At 34.7% G+C, this 25,729-nt stretch overlaps 1 protein-coding gene across 1 annotated transcript; it reads left to right on the top strand.

Moving 5' to 3' along the window:
* The first annotated feature begins 377 nt into the window (after nt 1–377).
* LOC127840526 (MAM and LDL-receptor class A domain-containing protein 1-like) lies at nt 378–4,618 on the top strand. The gene is made up of 6 exons (XM_052368941.1): nt 378–393; nt 1,968–2,123; nt 2,658–2,799; nt 3,306–3,420; nt 3,901–4,014; nt 4,352–4,618. The coding sequence occupies exons 1-6, from the start codon at nt 378–380 to the stop codon at nt 4,616–4,618; spliced, it is 810 nt and encodes a 269-aa protein (XP_052224901.1).
* The last annotated feature ends 21,111 nt before the right edge of the window (nt 4,619–25,729 follow it).

A 25,729-nucleotide genomic window follows, 5' to 3' on the forward strand; every position in this document is an offset into this window, starting at 1 on the left:
TATTTTACTTAATTTTATTGTTTGTATCCGCGTTTAATTGGATGTTTTATCGTTTCTTAGAAACCGCATATTCCTTACTTTTAAATCAATTTTCATTTGATAATTATGTCCTATGTTCACCTCTCAGAGTTTTTTTTTCTTTTGTTTATAACGAGTTTATGTTCAACAACCTTTAAATAACGTTTAACGATCGTTCGTGTTACGTACTTACTTATAATTAACACCTCAACACATATTAAACACAGATTTTCAAAGACCAATGCCCGTTGGAAAAATCTTTGTTATGTTTAAAGCAACAAAAGATGCAGGTAAAAAACGCTCCCGTATTACAAGATGTAAAACAATCTGATAGGTAGCCCTTTGTGGTACACGATAAAATGACAAATGGAAGACGTATGTGCCTTTAGGCCCAACAAAAATGTCATGACATGGCGATGACCATCCTCGAGTTACCAATATTTACTGTTATGGCACATTGCGACAATGTTACTTCTACGGGCAATCGAATTCGAATATAACATTGCATGAAATATGTTCTTTCGCGGCGAGCTTGGGCCATTCTGGATTTTATTTTTTGTTTCATAAACTACATACCTTACAAAAATTATATATAAAAGTTGCTGTATACAGACGTCGACCGTTGGGTTATCTAAACACGCCATAGTTGGCTACGCTAAAATGGTATTAAGACTTATTTATTTCACACAAAAAAGTGAGCGCAATTGTCGAATTGAGTTACCGGTATATATTGTATGCGCCTTGCGCTTATATTGTGAATATCTTTATTTGGATATCGTCCGAACTCTCTTCGTGAACACGTCATAAAGTAGCTAAGTTAACCTCCGGTACTCGCCGCAGCTAACTTCAATTACTAAAAACTGTCATAAAATAAACAAGATCATTCGTCGGACGGTCACTTATTTCTTGCGAACTTGGCTTTCTTCTACCTTAATTATTTGTGCATTAAAGTTATTAACGGTTCGTTTCCTTCTAAAAGAAATAAAATAGAAAGCTTAAATCATCGAAACGTGAGCAATTTTTGAAGATGAAGATAGCGAAAGGTTTTGTCATCCAAAGCCACAAAACGACATTTAAAACTGGAGTAATTGTGTAAGAACATTTGTTCTACCGCAGATTACAGAACATTTGCTTGTCATTGTCCTTGTTTGCTGGATGTTTTATGTCCGCTGTGCCGGTGTCAAACGTTAGGTCGTCTAGACGGCAATGATACGTGACTTCTACAAATGCCAAACGTATGCAAACTGATCAGCCGGTGAAATCTAATGTCACTAGGTTGACAGTTCATATATAATAATTTGAGATACACGTGGTAGATCTTGTAAACTGTGTAGAATTGTGTATGCACATGTTGTTGATATTTTTATGATAGTATATTCGGCGAATATATGAAGCAGTAGTTCAACGCTGAGACACTATGACAAGATATGTTTGTTCTTTAAAGATAAGTAACATATAGATGATATATTGTGTTGGCATAAAAGTAAAAAAAAAGAAATAATGTTTGATATGTTATTCAGCTTTCACATCGTCACTCTCTAGGATGTCTATCCGAATAGTCAGCTCCTCGACTAAATATCGAGTAGGTCGCCGTAGCGTAATGGACATGGTGATATGGTGGCTAGCGACGGGGAAGTCACGGATTCGATCCCCACTGCGTTCTTTATATCCCCCATAGGCACCAAGTACTTGTCCTAGGCAATCGATCTAACCTAAAATGGTTTTAATCAATTAGTTTGCTGCTCAGCAAAACATTTTATTCGCGGAAAATGTCGTTCAATTTTTTTGAATTTCTCAGAAAAAAAGAATATGCATTTTTAATTAATATTCTCTTGAAGTTCTTCTTTTACGTCATGGTTGTGTGCAAATTAATACCCATTTCAAATAACAGGAACATATCTCAAATGTGACGATACTTGCCGAATGCTGTATTTCGTTAATCCTTGCAGCTAAGACCCAGACGTTCTGCGGGTTCGAGGATCCAGGCATGTGCGGGTTCGAGCAGGACAACACCACGGACCAGTTCGACTGGACTCGCATCCAGTGGCGCACTCCCTCAGCCAACACTGGACCGGAAGCGGACCACACGTGCGGCGATAGTAACGGTTAGTGGTCGGCTGTGAAATATTTTTAGCAAATTTGAGTAACCGCGGTAAATTGGCGCCGGCTTTCGTAACGCAAGTTCCCTGATTAAAAGCTTTGACAATAAGGAGTTTTCTGTGCAAAATAAATTTCTAACGTATGATTATTTCCACCAAAGCAAATATGTACCTAGGTCGATTTAAGATGTAATATTTATATTACGCCACTTGGATTAAGTGTTAAACATGTTTATACGAACACGTTTAACCGTATAAATAAGCGCGGCGTATGCAATTAATCGCAAGCATGAATATCAACCTCTAACGGGAATTACTTTTAAGAAAAAAGAAAACGACTCACTCAGATAAAGATTATGACGGTACCGTTCATGCACATGAACCTATTATTTAACAAATTGCCCATTCGTATATTCCTACCAGACGTATTCTTGTTAATTTTCACTATCTCGAGATCTAAATTGATGCGCGTTATGTTCTTTACTTGTGAACAATATAGCTCTCAGTCCATGCTTCTATGAGTTCAGTCTCATGTTGCAGGCTACTTCATGTACATTGAGGCGAGCGGTCGCTCCAAGGGTCACGCCGCCCGGATGTGGTCTCCCCGGTACCGCGGCCTCCAGCCCCAGTGTATCGAGTTTTACTATCACATGTACGGGCGTCAGACCGGCACTCTCACTGTGTATAGTAGGGTAGGTAACAAACTACATGTACTAGTACTCTGAATACGTGTTAACGACAGCTATTGCGTTCCTAAGAAAGTAGGGCAGGAGACAATCTATTCTTTATACGTGTTATCGGCAGCTACTGCGTTTTTTAGTAAACTTCCTTCAAATCTCGACGTGCTGTGTAACTACTCCATGATTTAATACGAGCCGTGTTCGGAACTTGTACAATTCGGACCTTTATATATGAATATATAAATAAAATAATGTCACATTCGATATATAAGGTCCATTACTGAAAGCAAGTTAAATTGAATAAAGCTTATCGAAAATGCTAAACCTCACATCTAAAAACACACGCACGAACAAGAACGCGTGCAAAAAGCCGCGTCATGCGAAAATGTGCCCTATATCTGCACTCGCGCAGTCTGGCCAAGAACTACCTTGTCTGTGCCCCATATCTGCACTCGCGCAGTGTGGCATAGAACTACCTTGTCTGTGCCCTATATCTGCACTCGCGCAGTGTGGCCAAGAACTACCTTGTCTGTGCCCTATATCTGCACTCGCGCAGTGTGGCCAAGAACTACCTTGTCTGTGCCCTATATCTGCACTCGCGCAGTGTGGCCAAGAACTACCTTGTCTGATAATAAGTCGACAAAACATGACTTTGAAGCCAATTGCATATTTCCTGACCACACTGCGCGATTGCGCAGATTGGTCGGAAGTTACGCAGGGCGCATATTACATAAGACCTATTTTAGCATGACGCGGCTTAAATAAAGGTAACATTTGAGCAAGTTATGTTTGGTTATTATACATAGAGAGTGCATGATTGGCAGGTTAATGTTTGCCAACTTTACCAGATTGAAATGAAGAATTACAATAGAAGCATCTAATGGCATCGTATTAAGAAACTATATTGACGATGAAAAGCTACGGAATCGTTGCCTTGCAGATTTTTTGTGTGTGTTTGATGTCAAAAATGTTGTTTTCGTCGTTGATTTTTGATTTAACACAAAAGTTTGTCTGCTGTGTCTGTATGCATGAATATAACAGGCTTATATATTTGATAAAATCTGATACCTTTTTCCATAAGGCCATATTGTTACATGTTTTAGCTTTTGACCAGTGAAGAGAACGTGGCGTTATGGCGCGTGTTCGGTAACCAAGGCAACTTGTGGATCAAAGCAAGCATCGCGGTATCCGAGGAGACGGCCCGCTCCGGCTACCAGGTAGACTTTTAAGTGTTTCCTGACTTAATTTTTGTTTCTTAGTGCTTGTGAAAGTTTGCGAGGTCTTTTTGAGCTTTATGATGCATTTTGTTTTGGAACCCACTATTACCTTATTAATACTTGTCTCATGGGAGTTGGGACTAATTATCCATTTCTACCTTCTTACTTTTTACACAAATGTATTAAATGTTGATGTGGTATTGTGTTGCGGTTCAAACCGTAGTTTCCGGAGAAAATCATGTAGTAATCCGGTATCGAACCACCATAAAATGTACACATGCATCGGTGCATTAACTAATATTATTATGCTGATACGCATTTTGCTACTGTATTTCAGTTGATCTTCGAGGCGGTCACCGATCTCGGTTACGAGGGCGACATTTCCATCGACGACTTCAGCATCCGGGACGGCGCGTGCGCAGTAAACACGGCGTCCCTGGAGGTGACGCCGCCGCCGCTGACGGACGCCGGAAAGTCTAAACTGCTTCAGGATCAGGTTGAAAGATATCGTAAAATTTTAAGGCGTCGGCAGAGGCTGCGGAACCGGCTGCATGGAAAGACGTCTGACAACGACGAAGGGGATGATGACGATGGGGCGCGTTGATTTTATATCAGGAACATTTGTCAATTGTTAGACTTTTTATGAATGTATGGTAAGAGTTGCGCTGTAGTCCTTTAACCGCGCAATTAATGCGAATGATACCTTAGTGTCAGGTATTGTCTGATGACCAGTTCAGAAACATGCGGTAGTCAACATTTTAAAATAAACGAGTGATAGAACCTATCGGAGGTGCAATGTGAGATTTAAATGTTTATTTAAAGATTTTATTATGATTCCAAAACAGAGACGAGTGGCGATGTATGGTCTTATTCAAATGATAACTCAAGGCCAGGGTTTAATTAACGAGAAATTAGAAACAAATCCAGAGGACTGTTCAGCAGAACTTTATTGCAAAGCGTTCATTGCTATGCGCCATTCAGCAGGACTTAAAGGCTTAAAAGATATTTGCATTGCAATGTTATTTAATGATCGGCATGATTTATACGTACATTAAACACAGGCATAATTATGTGTCTTATTTACATTCATGCATGAAAATAAAGAACTCAGTGTTTGCATTAAATGTGCGTGCACTAAATTTGTCGAAAAACAGCATGACTTTAAGAAGATGTGTCTCTGGTCTTTGTCGATAGGGCAAATAGGACGGCGGCTTCAATAAAAATGTGTTCGCAGTTATAGTAGTGCAAATAAAGAGAGAAATAGACCAGTCGAGCCGTGCCCAATCATCAACAGAGGGTTTCGCATGGTAAAATGTAATTTACACTCTGTAGATTGCGAGATGAAAAAATCACTATGTTGGGCGCATGCAAATGAAAGATGGTGTCCAAAATTGCCGCCAAAACATTAAGTCATTGATAATCACAATACACTTAAAGACTTTCTTACGTAATTCAATGTAAAGGCAATAAATTTGGCAAAAAATAAGTATTTTTTTAAGCGAATAGACCCTCATAACCATACCTTTTTTAAAGAGCATTCCGGTCGGATTGATTTAAACAATGAATAGGTAGTCAGTCGATACGTGAGAAAGAGTTCGATGCAAATCAAAGGTTACTGATTTTCGGCCGTCTGTTTTCCGGTTACTCTCCAGTTGAAGGTACACCAAGTGTCAAGGTCACATTACGTAGTTTCCAACCTTAACCCAAAACAGTAAATGTGTAGTTCGCAACAATGTTTTGTCCTACCACACGCACTCAGAAATATTCAAAAATAAATTCATTGAAAGTTGTAACTCTGTTACTCTTGTATCTGCAATGCAATTGAGTAATTAAATAGTAATTAAATTGAATGCGTTTTAATTCCCTTTTATTATTGTTTAATTTGAGTTACAATGCTATGACGTTAAATGTTATTTACACTTAAATGTTTTATGAAAATTGATGGGCCAAGTGTGAGGTTGAGCGCTCTATAACCAGGTTTAAACCCCCAATGCTTTGCATTGACCGTTACAAGGCGGTGACCCCAGCTTTATTCATATTTTGTGTTTATGTTGGTTTGTATTGTGCTGTATTGTGCTGTTTTGTACTGTTTGAGCAATCGGTCACTTGCCTTAAATAAAGGACCAACTAATTGTTTTTAATGAAAATTCAATACTGCTCCAGCAGCTGGAGTTTCACTTCTTTATATGGCAAGTGCCCACACAGAGAATTGTGTTCTTAAATAAATGCTGTTAATTGATTAAGAGAGAATAGCATTGCACATAAAATATTTATAATACTGTAACCTAATATGGCTATATTTATGAACTAACAATCAAATGTTTTTATTTTCCGTTATTTTATGCGATATACACCATATACTTATACATCAGATTTACTATTTTATCTATTTTTTGTTTGCAAACAAGATATTAGTTATACTATTTTCGCTACTTTCTTACCAAAATAAAATGGGGTGGGTTGTTTATATAAAATATATAATACCTTTACCAAAATTAAAGTATTCCTTCTTATTTATTTTTTATTTCTTGTGACACTTTGAATTTACAAAAATAACACTTGCCTTTACCATGATAAAGATATAACACATTCCTATGTTTTATGAGTTTGCTTGGTGTGACATCATCAGGTTAACGGTACATCATCAGATTTGTAAATTGAACTACAGTAGCTTTCACCGACCTTAGGAACCAGGCTTCTCTATCTAGTGGGGTACATCTTACCCATGAGGTTTTGGAGAATATGGCAGGTCTTGACAATCGGCATCACTGTGGATGGAATTCGATTCTTCAATTTAATAATTGTCTGAAATGTCAGAAAGAACAAATGAAACACACTTTACATGAATAATCTTGAATATATTGAAACCAAATGCGTTATATTATACAATTCTAGCAACGAAGAACCGATGGTTAATAAATCTTGCATCTCTGATTAGGGCTCTGTGTCGATACTTATTATGGATTTGCTTGTTGATGCAGAGGGTGTCACTCCCGCCAGCAATAAAAATGGACTCACGCGGAAAGGGCTGTTGTTCGGGAAACTGTATACATCATCCTGTACCTTATACGGGATGTATTACAAACCTGTAAGCTCTTGTCTAACCATACTCGGAAGGAGAATGCATTGCCATCATACATGAAAATGAGAATGCATAATTTGTATGAATGGACTTAAATATGTAGTGAAATAGACAATGACATTGCATCAAACAAACTTGAGGACCTATGCCAGTAGGATAAAAATCATCCGTATAATTATAATTTGATTGTAAAGAGCTTATTGAGGAAACTGTAGGCAAGTTGTTTCCATGCTTAGGTCTGGAGAGAATACCTCATAAACGCATCAACATAATTCTCATTTATTCAATGGCATAGTTGAATAATACAGAGAAGGCTTTGAGTACTGCATAACTGAGAGCGTTTACAAGAAAACAAATAACAAAGAGTGACAATTACCTCCGGATCTGTTTCAAAAGGCTCCTTTTCAAGATGTTTTCCCCCTTGAGGCGATGAAGGACCTTCTCGTACTTTTCATCATACATTTCAGTTGGCTTGTAATGTATTGACCAATAATCTGTAATTCTCTATATTAATATATTAATCTGTATATTAACGCATCTGTTTGATTTATGTTGCTATCTACGAACTTAACAGAAGTGCTTGATTTTCTCATCTTTTTATCATATTAGTAATAAAATTATCATAACACTATAAGAATTGTTTTTTCAGTAAATTGGCCATCACGATGGTAGCCGAAATATTATAACATAGTTTTACTTTTTTAAGGTATGTTTGATACATTACAGTTTGCCATTCTTAATTTACGAGTTTGTAATTTACGCATTCCAATAATTTTATACTTGAATGTAACTTAAGAACTATTGTTGACATTTTATTATCTCCTTAAGATTGACAAGGAATAACTGATTCTCCGAAATACCGACTCCTACCGTTTAAATGTATAAACGTCAAATAATCGTATTTACTAACATTAACGAATCATGATCATATTTCAATCTGAATTTATCGTATACTTTTTTAATCTAAAATATAGACCGAAACGATATGTCACAGGGTGAGGCAATTGTGCGGCCAGTCCGGTACTCGAACCCGGGACACCTCGCTAACGGGGCGACTGCTTTCCCGACTAAGCTAATCGGGCCGCCACACAACTTCTCATCAACGTGACCAAGTTCAGACTGTGACATACACCCCACTCGAATATGTATTCGTCCTCGAATACAGTGATTCGGGGTGATATATAATTAACCATGGGTCTCCGTAGGAGTATACCCAGGTAACGTCACGGTCCCCCGTTGGGCGCCAAATGTCACAGGGTGAGAAAATTGTGCGGCCAGTCAGGAACTCGAACCCGGGACACCTCGCTTTCAGAGCGAGTGCTCTCCCGACAGAGCTAACCGGGCCGCCACACAACTTCTCCCCTAACTTGACCAAATTCGGGCCGTGACACATATATAAGTTGTAAATATATTCCTGACTTAAAAGCAACATTAACAGCTTCACATTTATAAACATAATAACACATTTATAAACATCAACAGGATAGTTTCAATTATAAATGCTCGAAGAGAAAAGCAAGCTTTAAATAAGAAAGAAAAGGCCCAAAAACGCGATATCTTAATTATTTAAATTAAGTTTGCACGATGTGAACGATTCTTTTAAATAATACATAATTTACACGTATTAAATCAACAATAAATAATTTAAATAATATCTCAAGTTTATCACAGTTTTTATCTCAAGTCATATTGGCCTATTTGAATGCAATACATATTTACATCAGCATTAATATTTAAATTACTATCTCAAATTGTACTTTCGCATGTTCGAATCTTTAACCCGCATGATTATTCTGACAATCGCCATTTTGAATTACAATGGTGATAAAACGAAGGCAAGATCTTACGATGCCATATCATAAAAATACGATGCATAGTGCGAAAATACGATGAGAGATATCAAAACAACGAGACAAGATCACAGTATTTAGTTCGAGATATCGCATCATTGTATCGTGATTTCGACTGAGAATGGATCAAGAACGCGAGAGCACAATACAAACTTAGCAAATTCGCCTCCCGGTTGCATATGCGCAGAAATGTCATATTATTGCTGTATTTACTGTTTAGTTATAAAACATATACATGCATTACGCACAACATACGTTAATAAGGATATGTGCAAATTAGAGGTCAAAATCACAAGTTGGAAATATATGTGTAAGCGTAAACGATACAAACTATAATTAAATATTACATTAAAGGCAAAATTCCGTTAGATTGAAAATATTGAATTTTTATTATAACATGCGCAATAGTGAAAGATAGATGGTTAAGGCATTTTTACGTAGCATGCATGCTGTGCGTATTTTGACTTTTGCTGTCGAATTTGTATGTTTCTGTATCATCATTCTCTTCTCGCTAACATCCTAATTTTGTGGTTTTATTGTCAGTTCGCAAGGAGGATAGCAACACCAAATTTGTGTTTATTTTAACAGTGACAATCGGAGGCTCGTCATAAAAAATAACATGGAGGATGTTGTAAATACGTATTTATTTATTGTTTTAAATAGTTTATGACCGGCTCAGACACTTAACCTTTGTGGTATAATATATAAATAAGAGCTGTCTCCATAGGATGACATATGCCCCCGAAAAAAGCGTTAATAGTTATGTAAGACAACTAAATAACTAAACACATTTTCGAAACCTAAATGACGACCCTAACTTTAAGGTCTTGGCCACAGAAGTCAAGATTTGTGTGTGTCTTGAAAGGTCTTTTCCATGTACACATTCATACCAAATATGAAGATTATACTTCAAGAGACATAGGGTTATATTAGCATTTTTCAAAACCTTACCGCAGATTTCTAAACCAAAACACAGGCCCAAGGGTTAAGGTCAAGGTCAAAGGGGTCAAAATTTGAGTATGGAAAGGCCTTGTCCATATACACATGCATATCAAATATGAAGGTTCTTCATATGAGCATTATTCGAAACCTAAACGCATATTTCGAAACCTAAAAGCGGACCCTGAGTTCAAGGTCAAGGTGAAAGGGGTAAAAATCTGAGTGCGTATGGAAAGGCCTTGTCCATATACACATCCAAACCAAATACGAAGGTTACATCTGAAGCGACATAGAGGTTATGAGCATTTTTCGAAACCTAAACGCAGATTTCGAACCTAAACGCGGACCCTCAGTTATAGGTCAGGTCAAGGTGAAAGGGGTAAAAATTTGTGTGTGTATGGAAAGGCCTTTTACGTATACACATCCATACCAAATATATAGGTTACATCTGAAGCGACATAGAAGTTATGAGCATTTTTCGAAACCTAAACGCAGATTTCGAATCCTAAACGCGGACCCTAAGTTCAAGGTCAAGGTCAAAGTTGTCAAAATTTGTGTGCGTATGGAAAGGCATTGTCCATATACACATTCATACCAAATATGAAGGTTTCATCTGAAGCGAGATAGAAGTTATGAGCATTTTTCGAAACCTTAATGCAGATTTCGAAACCTAAACGCGGACACTAACTTAAAGGTCAAGGTAAAAGGGGTCAGAATTTGTGTTCGTATGGGAAAGCCTTGTTCATATACACATGCATACCAAATATGAAGGTTACATCTGAAGCGCCATAGAAGTTATGAGCATTTTTCGAAACCTAAACGCAGATTTCGAAACCTAAACGCGGACCCTAAGTTTAAGGTCAATGTCAAAGGGGTCAAAATTTGTGTTCGTATGGAAAGGCCTTTTCTATATACACATGCCTACCAAATATGAAGGTTACATCTGAAGCGCCATAGAAGTTATGAGCATTTTTCAAAAAAGTATGACGGACAGACCGACAGACAGACGGACGGACAGTGCGATCACTATATGCCCACCTTTGGGGGCATAATAATTAGTGCACATTGGAAAACTGTTGATGAAACGTTACAAATGCTTTTTGAAATGTACGATTATCAATAAACGAGATAACATTTCTAAGTCATATACATGTGAGTGTTAAATTAATGTGAAAATAGGGATTCGAATAATTTGAAATTTCTTGCTGTTTGTTGTTTCTGTGTGTCCTCAGAATTGAAACCAAGCTGTAGTACTTGCTTTTATATTGCATATGGCTCTCTGCCTAGCATTATTTTGATATTACAAAATATTTAGCGCGAAACCTTTATTTACAAATTAATTTGATTTTTTTATCAATTAACTCGGAACCAGTTCTCGGAAAGTAATATTTTCGTCGTTACATTATTTAAATACATTTATACACTAACGGTCAGTTTCATTTAACAACTGGTAAGCAGTTGTTTACTACATACTGTTTGGCACAGTAATATTTCGATATCAGTATACATTAATATGCTGATGCACCAAATTTACAAATAACGTTAAACATTTACAGCATGTCCAGATCTTGAAATTCTGACGAGACTTTAATCGCTTTTACATTCTCTGGAACTCGTATCCACGTAGAATATCCAGCATTTCTTAGATTAGTGAACTTTTTGCTGTACATTGTATTGATAAGATTAAATTGTATTAGATTATTCACAGTGATTGTCGACATCTATTGAAGTGTAATGATGTTGCTGTTCTTTATTTTCAAGTAATGAGTTGCCTTGATATTCATGATAATTTGAATATAGTGTATCGTTATTTTGCGTATATTTACTGTTGATTGCTATATATACTATGTTTGAAACAGAAGAAATTATGTATAAACATATTAATGTCATTAATACGATGTACCGCTTAAACCCACGATGTTTTAAATTGTCGACCCCTGTATTACATGGGAAAAAGCACGATATTATGATGTTAGGTCGCACAAACACGATCCGATATTACGAGAATAGGATGCGAGGAGGCGACACACCGATACGAGATCACGATATTAACATCTTGATTTTGTATCGTGTATTCGCGATTTTGACTCATTATAAGTCGAGATTGCGAGATTAAGATATTCACTTCACATTCCGGCTGCCTATGCGCAGACGAGTCAGTTTGGGAAATTATTTTATTTGCCATAATTAGAATTTCCAAAAAAATATAATATATTTCGTATAATGATGTTTGCATTATATCACGACAAACGAAATAACAGTCTGCATATTTTTAGATGATACCGATGACCTCCAACGTTTACTAAACTTTTTAAAGTGTCATCTCGTTATCATGGAAATGGGAAATAATTACGCGTTGAGTTGAGTTGTAGACTAATTATACTGTACGATAAATACCCATGATTGTTGGAATATAACATTGTATTGAATGTATTGTGTCGTTCATTTATCATAGCCATCTTATGCAAAATTCATATCTATTATGTGAACGCAGAATGTATACAGGTAAAGAGATTCATTAAATGTCATAAGTATAATCTGAGATGATAATTCAGTGTTTATTTGACATAGGATACAAGAATTAGCTTTTTTGCGGCAGTTGTTCATAATGTTAACAACATTCATCATTGTGTGGTATTCGACATTGGAAACCAGTATAAGCGCTTTTAAGTGCATATAGGCTGCTATTTATTTATAAAAAAGAAAAGGCTTTAATATTGGCATTTTAACACAAATAAAGTATGCTTCGTCGTTTAGCAAAAGACGGAGTATTTGTAAATAAAAGTTCAACCACTGTAAATGATCAAGTGCAGTTGTATGTATGTATTTAAATTCAATCTTTGAAAAAAAACTCGTATCCATAATCAATGTAATTGATAAGCTGAATAAACAACACAGGCGCAATTTTCTGAAGATTAAATGCCGATAAAGGTTTCTTGACAAAACCAAAAGTCTGGAAATGCTATCAATATAAAACAAGATCGATTAGGTGTGGTTTATGAGCATCAGTCGCTGTACCTATGGTATTCAAGAGGATTAGGCATCATGAACACATCCGGAGACAACACGTGATAGAGACGTTTGTGAAACAAACGATGCACACAATGCAAATGTCTTATTTATGTAATCACGAAATAACTCTATGTATAAGTACATAGATGTCGTCATGAAACGAACAATAATATTATGATAGCATGTGTTTTTTTTATAGTGAATATGTGTCGCCATCATGTTTATTAGCGACCGTCCTTTTGAAAGTTCCATATGGTTTTAAGAAGCCATTCCTAAAATAAAACAACGAGGTTCAACCATAACTCTGCAATAGGGTAACACATTTCGTAAACTCATTTACTCGGGATTGTAAACGGTTTTCTACCGAATTTAAATAAAGTTTTTCTCCGAAATGTGGAATTCATATTTTTTGTTCGTTTTATTTGGTTAATATTTCTCACATTGCCTAACGAGGCACTAGTTATTACATATATAGCGATTATGAAAACATGGGACAGTGTGACAAACGACATGAGACGTCGTTTGTAATATTAATCCGTATGATACTGCATCATTTTGTAACACTCGGCACATGTTTTTGTTTTAACAAAGAAAATATGCAATATTTGACCGGCTTCATATTCGTTGCATTTCAAGCAAAATACACAAACAACATTTGAAACTAACGAAACATCGGACTAGCCAGATTCCATCGGCTCTGTCTCCACTATGTTCTTCGGTACATTGTGCTGAAATCAGAATGAACTGCTTTCAGTTTCATTAATTCATTTTGAGTATTATTAAGGGCAGGTTTTCACGTCTCTAGTTTTTCAGTTGTGTTTCCGGACAACGTCACATATGTGAAAAGCTGTATCTCTAGTAAGTTAAGACGTTTGTTCGCATAGTCTTGTCGCTCTGTTTTATGTTGACGTTGTTTTTAAGAATGTTTGTCTCGCGCTTCAACACATTTAAATGGGGTTCAATCTGCACCAGTTTATTTGACTCATGAATTGCCTGTTGTTCTGTCGCAATCAGCAAATCGTTGGCTTCGTTCAGCACATTCTTCACTTCGCGCAAGTGTACAGTTTGTTCAATGAGTACGAATACGGTTAAATTTGATATGCAGCTGAAAATTAAGCATGTTTCCGGAGAATTCGTGTTCCCCACAAGATCATATAGCGAGGACTCAATCCGGTATTATGTGGATCATAAGATTATTGTTTAACATCATTGGTCGTATTCATAAAATGGGGACATTGAAAATGTATAACCCGGTTATCGCGTTAATTTTGCTTTAATTGATTGTATTGTGATCTTATCAAAAGCAATGTGGCAAATAAATCATAATATTATCATGCTTTATTTTATTTCTCAAATATTACTTGCGATGGCGATGACTCTCTCGTTCAAATAATCTAGAAGGCATTCATACCCCCTTTCCCCCTACAAAAAAACAAAACAAAAACAAAACAACAACAACAAAAACATGACAACAAACAGAACAACCAAAAACACACGCACATACAATTAAACATCATAATTATCATCAAAGAGTTAATAACCTCATATATCAACTCCAGCAATATAACTTTCCGCATGCAGCCGTCTATACTAATTACCTCCGATAAATCTGTTTCGTCTAGCGCGGTCGGAGGCTGTACGCAAGCTATGTCATAGTGATCAACTGCTTTGATCTTGTGTTTTAGCGTATTCTCGGGAAATATCTTATTAATACATTATAGTCATTCGTAGGTCGTGTTTGCCTCGTCAATCCGACGATTTGGCAAAGGAAAACATTAACAAGTATGTAGTCCAAACTAAAGTAATTGGAGCAAAAACATTTTTACGATCTCCTATTTTCATTTATCCTCGTATCAATATGTTCAATATAATACCACCGATTGTCACAACCGGATTTAAACCACAGTTTACAAGTTAAATTCAAATACAACGGCTATGTGTTATTTATGTAAATCTCACTGTAACATTTCAATTGAGAGTGCAGTGGGAACCAAATCGACACCACCATATCAGCAATATTACCAATTTATTTACCAAGCAGTGATAAAATAGCATATTTATTTAAATAAAATTGTAAAAGAGGCGGTTACATCTCATAAAGCATTATGTAACATGTTTTGAGTCTAAATTAATGCACTAAAAATGTAAATATAATATAACGCTGATTGGACGACTGTGAAACTATTAAGTATTCTCACGGAAGGACGGTGACTCTTAGGGCGCAGCAATCGACTCGTATTTCACAACGTTAGAAATCTAATACAATAACAGAAATACACTACAAACTGTTCCACAGGCGGTTTGTTCTCTTAGCATTGCGGTAAAGAGGTATGTTATCAATAACACACAAAACCAATCATTTACCTGTCGATAGAACCAAAAATCGTGTCATTCAAATACGTAATATACTTTCAAGAGCCGAGCGGTAGCTGTGATTTTGGTGTGATTTAATTCTGTCAGATGTTTTACAATACTTTTTTTATGCATATTTTCACTTTGACATGAAACAAAAATGGACCCGGATAAAAAAAAACTAAACTAAACTTGTTGATTCTAGTTCCTGGTGATATTTCAAGAAATGTAAACTCAAGATACATAACATTTCTACAATGTATTCATTTAAAATAAATAAATGGCAACTTTCAATATATATAACTCTTATAAGACATACAATTCTACATAATTCAAACATAATTGTAGTAAAAGTCAAATTCAGTTAGAACAATAAGTATTTGCACTCTCTTTTCAATATAACCTTAAACAAATAAATTCATTTATCTAGCCTAATTTTTTGGTAATCTTTATCATTTGAATGCAATGTCTTTTCTAAATAACAAAGTAAAATAGGTTTCACACCTAGGAAATTAAAGTTCAGAGTCCTCAAATGAGAATGTTCTGTGCCTTTTTATTCTCCCCAGAAGCGCACGCATGACATTGTGCAATATAAACATAAAAGCGCACATATGAAATAGGCGCAAAAAGCGCAAAAGAAACGCTCAGTAAAGCGCACAAGAGCGCACAATAGAATTTGAGCGTTCTTGACACCAAAAATGTCACTCGTCTTAAAATGATATTTCTGACAATATTCGCATTAAACAAAAGTCAAATACATATTATTTAAATAAATAAGTCATTTATAAAGACGACTATTACCTTTTTGTTAGATAATATTGGTTGATTATTTCATATAACTAACATGTGAAAATAGTGTTGTCAGTGAACACTACCCAGAACGCACTTTTGTCAGCATCAGGAAATCAACTTTCTGTTTAACCAAAATGGCTGCCATATAAACAGACTGGCTGCCATATAAACAGACGCTAATACAATGAGACATTTGAAAAGGATATTACAAATAATAAAAGAGTGCAAAAGGTAGGTTATCTGATCTAACCACCACCACCTAGCAACTTATTAAAGCATTTAATAACAGTAACATATAAAGTTAATTATTTTCAAAACTCGAACATTAACCACGAACAATTAACATGCACATGTACATAATAATAGGGCATGATGTAGATTCGTTAACAACTTGTCGATCACTTTAACGCGCACCTTGATATTATGAGAAACGTAGTTTAGACGTTTAATTACGTGAATAAATTTAGTAAAACTGAATACATGAAGTCAAAGCTTTTTGCCCGACTCAATTAACCCAATCCTTAAGTAACTGTCAATCTGAATATTGCACATTTAATGATTGTTCTTGTTAAAAAAATGCAATGGGAAAATCATATTTGTGTGTTGTTGTTGATTGCGTTTTTGGTTTATACTGGAACAACATTGAATTAAAAACAAATCATGGTAATTAAATTACTCAAGTTCGTGAGAAACTTCTATACTTAAGTATGAACATGTCAACAAATGTGCACAGTTGTACACTTAATCTAAAATGTATTTCACTAAGAAAATATAAGAGATATTAAGGTTTGTATTTAAAATAATGTTATTGGAGTTCCAATAAAAAGGTAAAATATATAAACGTAAGCATGATTGATACAGTTAAGGTAAGTGGGTGATTAAACGCGTAAAAAATATCTATCATCTCTATAAAAGCAATAACATTTCATTATCATTTCATTCCATAACGGCATATAATTTGCGCATGCGTCGACAGGTGGTGTTGGCTGGAGCCCAGATGGGTAACGAGGTTTATTTTTTCTTGCTATGATGTGAACTGAGTGCTTTCCACTTTGTGTGCAATATTAATCGATACATGAAATAGGGTTCCATAACATTTCTGAATTTTCTTTTTATCTCGTTATCTTCGCAATCGATGTCTTGAGAAACATAACTTTATAAATTAGTGTTATCCAATTGAGAGAAACTACGAAACCGTGTTTTATCTAGGAAACATGATAAACTGCCAACAGACCGGACGACTCAACCCATAATCAAAGTACAACAGTACTTACAATTTTGGTCACCGTCTTGAAACGTTCCATGCAAATGATTTTGTTTTAAACACGTGAACATCCGCTCAAAATGTTACACTTACAGTATCGTATTCCTAAGAACAAATTTGTTTTTGAGTACTACTATGTCAATCAACAGACATGTTTATGGACAGAACTTCGGCATGAAACCGTTTTCTTCGGCCGTCATTTGACGTAAACGACCTCTAATAGGTATGCTCTCCATGCTATTTCCCATTATTTCTTTTAATTGTTATCATCATCATTCCTAGGATGTGCTAATAAATAATGGCGCCTATCTTTGATAGTGATGTAATGATAACATAAGGCATTCAAGAGGATTAGGCATCATGAACACATCCGGAATCAACACGTGATAGAGACGTTTGTGAAACAAAAGATGCACACAATACAAATATCTTAGATATTTATGTAATCACGAAATGTCGCTATAAGTACATAGTTGTCGTCATGAAACATTGATACTATGATATAAGGTGTTTTTTATAGTGAAGATGTGTCGTCGGCATGCCTTATAGCGACCGTCCTTTTGAAAGTTCCGTATTGTTTTAAGAAGCCATTCCTTAAATAAAATAACGGGGTTCAACCATAACTCGGCAATATGGTAACACAGGTCGTAAACTCATTTACTCGGGAATTTAAACGGGTTTGTACCGAATTTAAATAATGACTTTCGCCGAGTCGTGGAACTCATATTTTCTTGTTCGTTATATTTGGGTAATATTTGACACATTGCCTAACGCGGCACTAGTTATTACATATATAGCGGTAGGTACATAATGAAAACATAGGACAGTGTGACAAAAGACATGAGACGTCGTTTGTAATATTAATCCGTATGATACCGCATCATTTTGTAACACTCGGCACATGTTTGCAAGAAGATATGCAATATTTGACCGGCTTCATATTCGTTGCATTTTACTCAAAATACACAAACAACATTTGAAGCTAACGACACATCTGACTAGCCAGATTCCATCGGTTCTGTCTCTCGTTACTCCACTATGTTCTTCGGTACATTGTGCTGAAATCAGAATGAACTGCTTTCAGTCTTGACGTTGTTTTTCAGAATGTTTGTCTCGCGCTTCAACACATCGAAATGGGGTTCAGACTGCACCAGTTTACTTGATTCATGCATTGTCTGTTGTTCTGTCGCTGTCAGCAAATCGTTGGCTTCGTTCAGCATATTCTTCACTTCGCGCAAGTATGCAGTGCGTTCAAAGAGTACGAATACGGTTGAACTGAATCTGCATGAAGCATGTTTTCGGAACATTCGTGTTCCCAACAAGATATATATCGAGAACTGAACCAGGTATTCTGTACCATTTAGTGGAAGTGGATCATAAGATTATTGTTTAACATTACTTGGTCATATTCATAAAATGGGGACATTACAACTGTATAACCCTTTTGCCTTAATTCATTTTATTGTGATCTTAGTAAAAGCACTGTGGCAAATAAATTATATCATGCTTTATTTTATTTCTCTAAAATCACTGAAGATGACGCTCTCGCTCAAATAATCAAGAAGGTATTCATACCACCCCCCCCCCCCCCGAAAAAACAACAACAACAACAATAAACAAAACAACAAACACACACACGCACAACCATTAATTAAACATCATAATTATCATCAAAAGGTTTATAACCTCATATATCAACTCCAGCAATATAACTTTCCGCATGCAGCCGTCTATACTAATTACCTGCGATAAATCTGTTTCGTCTAGCGCGGTCGGAGGCTGTAAGCAAGGTATGTCATAGTGAATCAACTGCTTTGATCTTGAGTTTTAGCGTATTATCGGGTACAATCTTAAAATATTATAGTTATTAGAAGGTCGTGTTTGCCTCGTCAATCCGACGATTTGGCAAAGGAAAACATTAAAATGTTTATTAATATTGTAAGCCGAACTAAAATAAGGATAGCAAACCCCTATTATCCGCTCTCCTATTTTCATTTATCCTCGTATCAATATGTTCAATATAATACCATTCATGGTCAAACCCGGATTTAAACCATAGTTTGCAAGTTAAATCTAAATACAACGGCTATGTGTAATTTGAGTTAATCTCACTGTAACATTTCAATTGAGAGGGTCAGTCGGGGCAAAATGGAAACCACCACATTAGCATTAATACCAATTTCATTTACTAGCATTGGTAAAATAGCATGTATGTGAATAAAATTGTAAAAGAGGCGGTTTAATATCATAAAGCATTATGTAAAATGTTTTGAGTCTATGTTAATGCACTCAACATGTTAATATAATATAACGCTGATTTGACGACTGTGAAACAAATACCCAACTATTAGGTATTCTCACGGAAAGATGGCGACTCTTTGGGAGCAGCAATCAACTCGTATTTCACAACGTTAGAAATCTATACAATACAATAACAGAAATACAAAACTGCACTACAGATTGTTCCGCAACCGGTTTATTCTTTTGAAAATGAGGTAAAGAGGTATTAAATCATTCACACACAAAACCAACCCTTGTACCTTTCGATAGAACCAATCAATTTTCTCATTTAAATAAGTAGTACACTATGCAGACAATTGCTTAAATCCTTATCTATTCGGGGATAATTGGTTGGGAAATATGAGGGAACTTGACATAAATCGTTTGCAGAAGTACAGCAGCGGTGCATTCAGTACTCATGTTCCTAAACGAATATGATATAAAAAAACACATAAAACTAGACGAAAACTGCATGCACTTGCAATAGTATCAAATATGTGTCTGTATGACTTGACTCTCTTCTTGGGCTGATGTTAAGAAAACATGTTCAACTTGTTAATAAATTTAATATAGTGTGTTTTTTTGTAAGTAAGAACCGTTATATATTTGCGTAAGTAATGCAATATACAAATACAATTATTAATTTGATTGCACATCAATATACTATGCAATTATTTTTAAAATACGAACTTGCAAATGTATATTGATACATGAAAAGAAATAACCGCAGACCTTAGAGCGAATAAAACATGTACACTTTAAGCTAAATGTGTGGATGTACTTATTGCGAACTCGAAAAACATTATAAGGGAATACATTGTCGTGTGACTCAGTTAATATACAAGTTTAGTTTTGTACTCGGCACGAAACTTTATTCTTTATTGAACAAAGAAATATATGCAATTTTGACAGAGAGCCCAGCGTAACAATCGCACTTACGCACGCAAACACACACACACGTACACACATAATATCAAGCAATAAAACTTATGTTCATAAAATGCAGTCAAACTTTAGTCCTGTTTTTTTTTAAAAAGCAATCGTAGTATCGTTTAATTAGTTTTCATTTAATCTGTAATGTGCAAATGATGATTTTTTCTTGTTCTTACAAAAGGATTGCTATTGCATAATGTCCATCGATGTGCATATATATGTTTGCAGGGTAAAACGACCACCAACTCAGAATTCGTGGCAACTCGACTGTCAAATGCAGTAACGCCCAAGTGAGATTCGACATTAATTGCAATGCAGAAGTAAACCTCAATCATGTCAACTTCAAATAGGGGATAAATGAATAAGAAACCTGTAATGACTATTGTGTACCTATTATCAAAAAATGTAATACACTTTCTCTATGATTAACATTATGATTTATTTAAATATTTTGAATTTTAACAATAGTGTACATACAAGTGATATGATATTTGCATACAATTGCTATCAAATGAAGACCTATATTTATAATTTGTATTCTCAAAAGACCGTACGTATGATATGTTTTCTAAATGGTTGGTTATTTAAAAGATAGTGCTTTGATTTTTGTGTTCGTGAAAAGCAAAGTTCACAATAAATACAGGGTTTTGTCGATACACGTGCTACGATTTATAGAATTAAACTGATATAACCAGCCGCTAACAAGAAATACGCCACAGATATTGCAGCCATTAGCAATGTTTCGTATTATTAACGGCAGTTTATCAGATTTATCAAAAGCATGAACTACGAGAGAATTTCATTTTACTGCTCCCCTTAATGAGCGATCTAGTCTGGTAACGTTTTCCCCGGTAAGTTTCTATATTACAATTCAAAAATGTATTTGCAATGTTATCGGCAAAATTACTTGTTATTCTTGGAGTATCTTTGATTTGTGGTATTAAAGAACTGTAATATCATATGAAACAAATGAGGGGATACTAATCTGAACGCTTATCGTGAAATAAGTATTTTAAGAAACTAAATTAAGTGAATTTGATATATCTTTTTCATATTGCACGACGGCTGTCAATATGCTTACTTCACAAATGCTTGGCACGTATTTGGATCGGCTTCGTATAAAGTCGCTTTGTGATGTAGATTCGTATAAATGTTATCGATAACTTTTACCTTGTACCTGTGCGCACCATGATATTATTAGAAACGTAGTTTTTACATTTCATTACGTGAATCAAATTAAGTTAAACTAAATATACGAAGTCAAAGCTTTACGCACGACACAATCAACCCCGCCCATCCTTAAATAACTGTCAATCTGAATCTTACACAGTGAATGATTTATCTTGTTTAAAATTTTCTGAAACGGCAAAATCATACATGTGCGTTGTGGTTAATTGCGTTTTTGTTTCATAATAGAACTACATACACCTAATAAAAATTATGATATTTTGTTTTCATTTTCATGAATGACAAGTTTCTCAAGTACGTTAGCAACTTCTATACTATGAAAATATCAACAAATGTGCACTGTTATACACGTAATCTAAAAAAAAAATCACTAAGAAAATGAAAGAGAGAAATGTATTTGTGTATTTAATATAATGTAATTTGGGTTCCAATAAAATTGTACAATATATCAACGTAAGCATCATTGATATAGTAAAGATTATTGAGTAATTAAATGCGTAAAACATCTCACCTCTTTCGAAGTAATAACATTTCATTATCAATTTGGTATGTTTTGACGGCATGTAATGCGCATGTGTCGACAGGTGGTGTTGACTGAAGCCCAGATGGGTTATGGGGTTTATTTTTCTTGCTTTGATGTGAACTGAGTGCTTTCCACTTTGTGTGCAATATTAATAGATATATGATAAGAGGTCCATAATATTTCTGAATTTGCATTTTAGCTTGTAGCGTAATTGAGTGTCAATGTATTTCGTTTAACTTATGGAAATAAAACAAGTCTCTGACTGCTTAAAACTATTTCATTTATTTTTCTATCAATATATTTTCTAACATTAAAATTGTAATTATAAGTCACAAAGTTCTTTTCAGATCTACCCGCAGAATGCCTTCTTCTGAACACACATCTACATTTTGTCTACAGGTTAATTTGCATATATTTCCTTTATAACTTTGATTGGTTATTTAATGTCCGTTTCTTCATGTGCTTATTATTGATTGGTTGCATTGCACCCTGGGAATGGATAAACTAAACTGTTCAAGTTTTACAATGATTATCGAATGCTCACAAATTTAATTACTTTGTTATGGTATGAAGTTTTACTGTTATGTTTGCCGGTGCAATACTTTGTGTAACCTATGCAAATAAGGCTTTTCGGTGACCCGTTCATCTGTACTATTTCAATGAATATATGAGGTAATACTAATCTCATGTCTATATAATGACCCTTTCGTTAATTGAACTCATTGTTAAGTATATGGTCCCTCGATTCTCTTATCTAAATGACTTTTCATTTTGTTGACTCAACTTATACTCCACCCTGGATGTAAATGTATTTCGTGTTCTTACTTGTAATAAATCTTAATTTAAGTTCTAGTTTATGTGTACTCTTAGATTATTTGTAAATGACCAATATGTCACACAACTTATTATTGAATTTTCAAACTTCATCCTAACATTGCATATACATATTATTAAAATATCTCCTTATTCATTTCTATCATAAGAATAAACAATATGCTATAAGAATAACTGATATGCGTATGCTGTTACATATTAATTCCTATCATAAGAATAAATAATATGCTATAAGAGTAATTGATAATAAACAATATTCTATAAGAGTAAATGATATGCATATGGTGTTACATTACAAGCTCAGTATCTGCCCAATTGATGTCTTGAGAAATATAACTTTATAAATTAGTGTTATCCAAATGAGAGAAACTACCAAAACGTGTTTTATCTAGGACTAGTGACCAACTGCCAACAGACAGGGCGACTCAACCCAAAATACAACAACACTTTCAATTTGGGTCACCGTCTTGAAACGTTCCAAGCACATGATTTTGTTTTAAACACGTGAACATCCGCTCTAAATGTTACGCTTACAGTATTCCTAAGAACAAATTTGTTTTTGAGTACTAATTTATCAATCAACAGACATGTTAATGAACAGAACTTCGGTATCAAACCGTTTTCTTCGGCCGACCTCTAATAGGTTTGTTATCCATGCTATTTCCCATTTTTTCTTTTAATTGTTATAATCATTATCCCAAGGAGGCGCTAATTAATAATTCCGCCAAACTTTGATAGTGATTTGATGCTAACAAATGAGATTTAACAAAAACGTCTGGAAATTAGCTTCAATATTATCGTTTGTATTTGCTAACATATTGTTAACAAATATTTATACGATAGTGGTTAAGCAGGCATGAATTTTTTAATAAGTTGAGTTTGTTATGTTTTTCTTAACAAATATTTATCTCTGTTCTGATTAAAGATGATGGATCATTTTGGTATGACATGATATGTGTATAATGGGTTAGTCATAACATCAAATGTTTATAATGGGTTAGCCATAACATCATATGTGTATGATGGATTTGGTATAACATCATATGTGTATGATGGGTTTGACACTACATCGTATATGCATGATGAGATTGTAATAATATCAAATGAGTGTGATGGGTTTGTTATTACATCATATGTTTATGATGAGTTTGTAATTACATCATATGCGTGTGATGGGTTTGTCATTACATCATATGTGTATGATGAGTTTGTCTTATAATCATAAATGTATGATGGGTGTGTCATTACATCATATGAGTATGATAAGTTTGTAATTACATAACATCATATGTGTAGGATGGGTTTGTAATAACATTTTATGTGTATTATAGGTTAGTCATTACATCATATGTGTATAATGAGTTTGTTATAACTTCATATGTGTATGATGAGTTTGTTATTACATCATATGTGTATGATGGGTTTGTCATGGTATCATATGTGTTTGATGGGTTTGGTATAACATCATATGCGTATGATAAGTTTGTTATTACCTTATAGCTGTATCATGAGTGTGTCATTACATCATATGTTTATGATGGGTTTGTCATTACATCATATGTGTCAGATGGGTTTGTAATAACATTATATGTGTATGATGGGTTTGTAATAACATTATATGTGTATGATGGGTTTCTCATTACATCATATATGTATTATGATTTTTCATTACATCATATGTGTATGATGGGTTTGTCATTACATCATATGTGTATGATTGGTTTGTCATTACATCATACGTGTATGATGAGTTTGTCATTACATCAAATGTGTACGTTGAATTTGTCATTTCATCATATGTGTATGATGGGTATGTCATTACCTCATATGTGTATGATGGGATTGTCATTACATCATGTGTTAGTGATGAGTTTGATATAACATCATATGTTTATGATGAGTTTGTCACTACATCATATGTGTATGATGAGTTTGTCATTACATCATATGTGTTTGATTGGTTTGTAACTACATTATATGTGTATGATGAGTTTGTAATTACATCATAAGTGTATGAAGGGTTTGTAATTACATTATATGTGTGTGATGGGTTTGTCATTATATCATATGTGTTTGATGGGTTTGTAATTACATCATATGTGTATGATGAGTTTTTAATTACATCATATGTGTATAATGGGTTTGATACCACATCATTTGTGCATGATGGGTTTGTCATTTCATCATATGTGTATGATGGGTTTGGCATTACATCATTGTTTATGATTGGTTAGTCATTAAATCATTTGTGCATGATGGGTTGGTAATTACATTATATATGTATGATGGGTTTGGTATAACATCATATGTGTATAATGGTTTGGAATAACAACATATGTGTATGATGGGTTTGTCATCATATGTGTATGATGGGTTTGACACTACATCATATGTGAATGATGGGTTTGGCACTATATCATATGTGTATGGTGCGATTGTCATTTCATCATAGCTGTGTGATTGGTTTGGTATAACATCATATGTGTATGATGGGTTTTGTATAATATAAGATGTGTATGATTCGTTTGTCATTACATCATATATGTATGATGGGTTTTTATTACATCATATGTGTATGATGGGTTTGTCATTACATCATATGTGTATAATGGGTTTGTCATTACATCATATGTGTATGATAAGTATATAATTTCATCATACTAGTA

The sequence above is a fragment of the Dreissena polymorpha genome, chromosome 8 (assembly GCF_020536995.1).
Source record: "Dreissena polymorpha isolate Duluth1 chromosome 8, UMN_Dpol_1.0, whole genome shotgun sequence".
NCBI classification, from domain to species: Eukaryota; Metazoa; Mollusca; class Bivalvia; order Myida; family Dreissenidae; genus Dreissena; species Dreissena polymorpha.

Coding starts and splice junctions, on each gene's coding strand:
- LOC127840526 (XM_052368941.1), top strand. Junction 2,800..3,305: donor CAGACCGGCACTCTCACTGT/GTATAGTAGGGT, acceptor GCACTCGCGCAG/TGTGGCCAAGAACTACCTTG. Junction 3,421..3,900: donor GTGTGGCCAAGAACTACCTT/GTCTGATAATAA, acceptor TACATGTTTTAG/CTTTTGACCAGTGAAGAGAA.